This window comes from Nicotiana tabacum, chromosome 22 (genome assembly GCF_000715075.1).
Source record: "Nicotiana tabacum cultivar K326 chromosome 22, ASM71507v2, whole genome shotgun sequence".
NCBI lineage: Eukaryota > Viridiplantae > Streptophyta > Magnoliopsida > Solanales > Solanaceae > Nicotiana > Nicotiana tabacum.
This window is the reverse complement of record NC_134101.1, coordinates 230,546,751-230,552,701: the sequence shown is the minus strand read 5'-3', so window position 1 is coordinate 230,552,701 and position 5,951 is coordinate 230,546,751. Positions and strand designations below refer to the sequence as shown.

Here is a 5,951-nt window from a genome sequence, read left to right as displayed (position 1 = left end):
AGAGTTATTCAGTCAATATTTCGAAAATATTTTTATTGTTCAATATTATCAAGAAAAAAAGATCAAATTATTCAAATAAATATGAGTACTTCTCATCATTGTTGTCCGAACATAAATAGAATAATAGGCATACTTGCTCAAAAAAGAAGTAGCTATGTTTATGTCCAAAACGTACTTAGTAATATGAATGTATAATCTATGTATATGGTTAAAAAAGGTAAACAATAAATATGACCGGCTGTTTGTGTAAAAATTCCTAAAATTAAATATGGCCTATATCATATATTGGATTACATATGGGCTAACGGGTATGGTTAAGAAGTATGTCCAAAACGTAATAGGTTTATATATGGCTTAATGTATAATATTCCGATCTTGTCCTTTCACTAAGTTATTAGGTATAATTTTTTAAGAATATTTTTGTAAATCAATATTATATTCATATTTTTATAATAATATAAATATAGATTAAAGTTTAAAATCTTTTACTTTACTGATAATAATTACATAAATTATTTGTTGCATATAATATAGTATTTGTACTTTTGTGACCTTTCATATTTGGGGGCACGCAATGGCTTCATTTGCCTTCCCATGCCCCTAATTTACGTGACATATTTTTTATTAGTTATTCCAAAAATAATGACACACTTCTATAGTGGAAAGAGTTTATCTTTATATTTTTATTTTAAATTAAACATAAATTTGGAAAAAACAAAAATAATCCTACTTCCATTCAACAACTTAAAATAAATAGTAATCGATCATAGGCTTCTTAATAGAATAGATTGCGCCAACTATAACATTTGAAAATACAAAACCGCAAAGCATATCAACTAAGAATAATATCTACCCTCGCCATAGAAGTTTTTTTTTTTTTAAAAATTAACTATCACTGCTAAAAAAACTGGTTGTAGCAACGGACAAATTCTGTAGCTAAACGGAAAAATCCGTCGCTATTCTCATTTAGCAACGAATTAATAACAGATGATCAAGAAATTCTGCTAGCTAGGGGCGATTTAGCGACAGATTAGCGATGACTTTCGTAGCTAATTCCAGTTTTTTTGTAGTGTATAAATAGCAGTGGCACATGCATTTTATTTCAAAAAGCCCCCTTTTAAAACACAAAATCACATAGACTTTTAAGAAAAAGTAAAAGAAAAATTTAGACATAAACCAATGTCATAGTTAAAAAATCCAAAAAATTTAATTTCATACTAAAGACTTGAAGCATAACCATAGATTTTTAATAGACTTATGTCGCGCCAACTAGGGCAATAGAAAATACAGAGCCCCAAAGCAGATCAACGGAGACTCTGTTTATCAAGATCTTATAATATGAGAAAATAAGACCTATGCAACCTAGGCTCTGATACCTAGCTATCATCAGTGGCGAAGCCAGGAATTTTTCTTAGGGTGTTCAAACTTGAAAGAAGTAAAAAGAATTTCTGACGAAGGGTGTTCAATATATGTTATATACCTCTAAAACTTAATATTTTACATATATACGCAGTTTAATTTTCCGACGAAGTATGGTCAATTGACCACCCTTATCATAATGTAGCTTGGCCCATGGACCTCATCATTCTTTCACTCATTTCATTGGTCAATAGACTACTCCCTTGAGTATGGGAGTTCATAAAAATCCGAAAAATCAAACCAAACCGACCAAAAAAATTGATACTTTTTAGGTTTGGTTTGGTTATGGTTTTGAATTTTAAAAACCGATTAAATTTGGCTTGGTTTTGGTTTTAATCAAAAAATAACCGGAAAAAACCGAATCAAACCGACAATAAAAGAAGCTATTTAAATTTATTATTACACCTATATATGTATATTTTTATATAAAATTTCTAAAATTTTATGGTATATATTAGTCATTTATATTTTTAGTCTAGTTCTTTGCTACTATAATAATCTAATTCTTTGCATTTACATTCTAGTTTGATTGGTAATTTTTTTTGTTAAGTAAAAAAATTTATTTCATATTATAAATAATTAATTTTTAATTGAGTACTTAAATTACGCTTGAGTGTGGTTTCTTCATTTCTTGAACGCAAAACAAAATTTATACTAATGTACAATAAAACCCAATTTTCTTTATTTGATAGCAATTAAACTTTTAAAATCATATTAATAAATATGTACAGTAAGTTTTAATCCACTTGCTTTATTATTCTCTCCTCTTCTCTCCCGCCCTTTTACTTTCTATATTTGGCAACTGCACTTCTTTTAAAACCAACTCTTCATACACTACGCTCCCCACAGGTAGAAAACAAATCCCATCTCTATCAAGTCTTGATTCTTGGTGCAAAACCCAGAATTTATTTTCGGTTTTGTGACTACCCATTTGTGAATCTTGGTGAATTTTCAATCATGGCTGTTGATGAAGCAGATCCGGATTCGAGCCCGATAAAGATTCGAGAAGTATGGGCTAATAATCTTAAATCCGAATTCGAACTCATTTCAACTGTGATTGATCAGTACCCTTTTGTATCTATGGACACAGAATTCCCCGGTGTTATCTACACGCACAATCCCGGGGAACACGCGCAGGCGTCGACGGCGGACAAGTATACGCTGTTGAAACGGAACGTCGATGCTTTGAATATTATTCAACTTGGGATTACGCTTTCTGATTCTGCCGGAAACTTGCCACATTTGGATTCCGGCGACCACCGGTACATATGGCAATTCAATTTCTCGGACTTTGATGTGGCGCGTGATAACCACGCTTCGAACTCGATCGAGCTCCTTCGCCAGCATGGGATAAATTTTGAAATGAACCGGGTTTTAGGGATTAACTCGGTGAATTTTGCCGAGTTGATGATGTCCTCAGGGTTGGTTTGCAATGCCTCAGTGAGTTGGGTGACTTTTCACGGCGCGTACGATTTCGCGTACTTGTTAAAAATCCTCACGCGCCGTCAATTGCCCGGCGGGTTAAATGACTTTTTGGGAAATCTCAGGGTGTTTTTCGGTAATACATGTTATGATGTGAAGTATTTGATGGGTTTCTGTGGACATCACGGGGGTTTAAACCGGGTGGCAGAGGCTTTGGCCGTGAACCGGGCGGTCGGAAAAAGTCACCAGGCCGGTTCAGATAGTTTGCTGACGTGGCATGTTTTTCATAAAATAAGGGATAATTCTTTTTTTAAAGGTGAACTGGAGAAATATGCTGGCGTCTTGTATGGGTACGAAGTGTAATTAAGTATCACTAATAAAGTGTTAGTAAATATAACTAATTTAATTAATTCTTTGTGGTGGAAAAGTTTGATCTCTTTGGATGAAGTGGCTAATGGAAAAGTTAATTAGAGATTAAAAGTCTGATTATGGAGATACCTTTGCTTTCTTACATTGACTAAATTTCATTAAATTAATTTTAAAATTGTGGACTATTCGTGAAATTGATCAGTGAGTAGTTCTATTTGATTAAAGGAGGAGGATTGCGAACGAGCATAAAATTGACCTATTAATCGTCATAATATAGATATTGTTGCACTAATATAAAAAATTATTTACGCTATCAGCATATATAATTTAATTCCAGTGGATATAATTTTATTCCACGGTTCACGAAATTATTAGACTATGATATTTGATCAAAGGACGACATTAGAATTATCGTAGTCAGTAGTAATTACAATTGTAGCATTTCAGAAATATTTTGCTAAATATTACATCTCGTTCATGCTTAAAGTTATACAGTCTATTTGCCCCTCCAAACCTTAACGATTTTCATTTTTTCTTATTCAGGTTCTTCTTTCTATAACAACGGTCTAAGGCGGAGCTAGAGTGTTAGTTACGAGTTTGGCCGAATTCAATAATTTTGGCTCAAATTCTGCATTTTTTTAGAAAAATTGATTGAATATGTATAAAGTATTAATTTAGAACTCAATAACTTAAAATAATTACAGTTTCGAACTCGTACATTTTAAATGCTGGCTCCGCCTCTATCAATCGTGCATCTTCCTAAGAAATACAATGTATACTCAAAAGCAGATAAATTGATTTTTTTCACCAAACGTAGATATATATTACATTAATGTAGCAAATAAACAATTTGAACAAAGGTGGCCATAGCATTCTTTTACAATCCAACTTGAAATATAGTTTTCCCAAGATACTTCCTTTAACAACAACAACAACAACGACCCAGTATAATCCCACAAGTGGGGTCAGGGGAGGGTAATATGTACGCAGACCTTACCCCTACCCCGAAGGGTAGAGAGGCTGTTTGCATCTACTATGAGGTATTAATTTTTCTCTGAATCATATCAATAACACTCTTTGCATCTGATAAAATCTTCACCTTCTCCCACCATTTGTAATTGCACGTTCAACGGTCATTCTTATCGCAAGCGCTTCAACAATTATAGCTTTTCCCACAAACTGGATTGGAGATCCACGGGCATGAAGCAGTTTTCCAAGGCTATCTTAGAGAAAGCCGGTGAAAGTAAATATGCGTAGTTGAAAACGCAGTTGGAAGTAACATGACAAAATGAAGACGAAGGAAATATTGATACCTAAAGTGATATTAGGAAGTCAGGTTTAATTTTGTATGTTTAAATCACGATATCACATATACATGTTTTAGAGTGAATACTGTCAAATCTCTTTGTAACATCCTCGTTTGTTTCAAATATTTTTGAATGTTATAACGAAGTGCTGTTATACAGAACATATATTATAACATAACAGGAAAATTAGTTCCGGAAAAGCTTGACTTTTATAGTAAAGTGTTGTTATAAAAGTATATTGTTATAGAGATGTCTGACTGTACTAGAGTTCTAGTTGTACATTATTCAAGTACTAACATGTGGATACAACTGTTGGTTGATATGAACTCCGATACTTTTAATGCGGAATATTGATGTATAAGTTAAAATTTGCTAACATTTAAATAAATATTAAATTCAAACTTATAATTTTAAAATCATAATAGAATTAACTGTCAGAGTCGAACCCATCAAATTTAGATAAAAAATTTTGCCGAGGAATTTTTCACTTTATTTAAACAATTACCATCACACAACCTATTTCCCTTGCCCAAAAGGAACCCAAAAAAGAACAAGTAATTCTTAGTTCTCGTCTCTAGATTTTGCATTCACTTAAATGACTACGTAAAAATATTTATTTAGAATGACTGATCAATTCTAGATACACACAGTGGCGGATCCAAAATTTTAAAGTGATGGGTGCTCGCAGATAAAAAATCCAAAAGAAGAGGAAAAAAAAAAATTTAGTTATGGGTGCTCACTCTATATTTATCTAACTATTTTTATAATTGCCTATATAAATTTACTAAATCCGGTTAAAAGTAATGGGTGCTCAAACACCCATAAGTATTCATGTACATCCGCCACTGGATACACATATATATGAAAACCATCGCTATTTGTTTATGGGGAAGTTTTACCTCCCAATATTTAATAGAAACAACCCTCATTATCAACTCGAAATTTAGAAGAATTATGCTGTCTTGTAGTTGAAATGCATGTTAAATAGAACATATATCTTAAAATAATATGTTTTTTTAAGAATTTTGACGTTGTTTTAAGATGAAAAATATTACCCCCCCCCCCCCCCCCCCCAACAAATACACAACAACAACAACAACCCAGTATAATCCTACTAGTGGGGTCTGGGGAGGGTACTGTGTACGCAGACTTTACCCCTACCCTGGGGTAGAGAGGCTGTTTCCAAATAGAACCTCGGCATCCTTCACTCCAAGAACTCTCCACCTTGCTTTTGGGGTGACTCGAACTCACGACCTTTTGGTTGAAAGTGGAGGTTGCTTACCGTGAGAGCCAGCCCCTCTTGTCTAACAAACACACACAACGCCAAAAAGGAAAAAGAAATCTCCCCCCTTTTTTCCAAAAGGCTGCGTTAAGCGAATGACTTGATAGTTACACAGGGATGATGAAGATAAATTTAGTGGCAACATAGGCAGA

At 33.3% G+C, this 5,951-nt stretch overlaps 1 protein-coding gene across 1 annotated transcript; it reads left to right on the top strand.

The window, feature by feature from the left end:
• The first annotated feature begins 2,199 nt into the window (after positions 1–2,199).
• On the top strand, positions 2,200–3,204 carry LOC107821839 (putative CCR4-associated factor 1 homolog 11). Its single transcript, XM_016648298.2, has one exon. It carries the CDS (start codon positions 2,377–2,379, stop codon positions 3,202–3,204), a length of 828 nt encoding a protein of 275 aa, XP_016503784.1. The 5' UTR covers positions 2,200–2,376.
• The last annotated feature ends 2,747 nt before the right edge of the window (positions 3,205–5,951 follow it).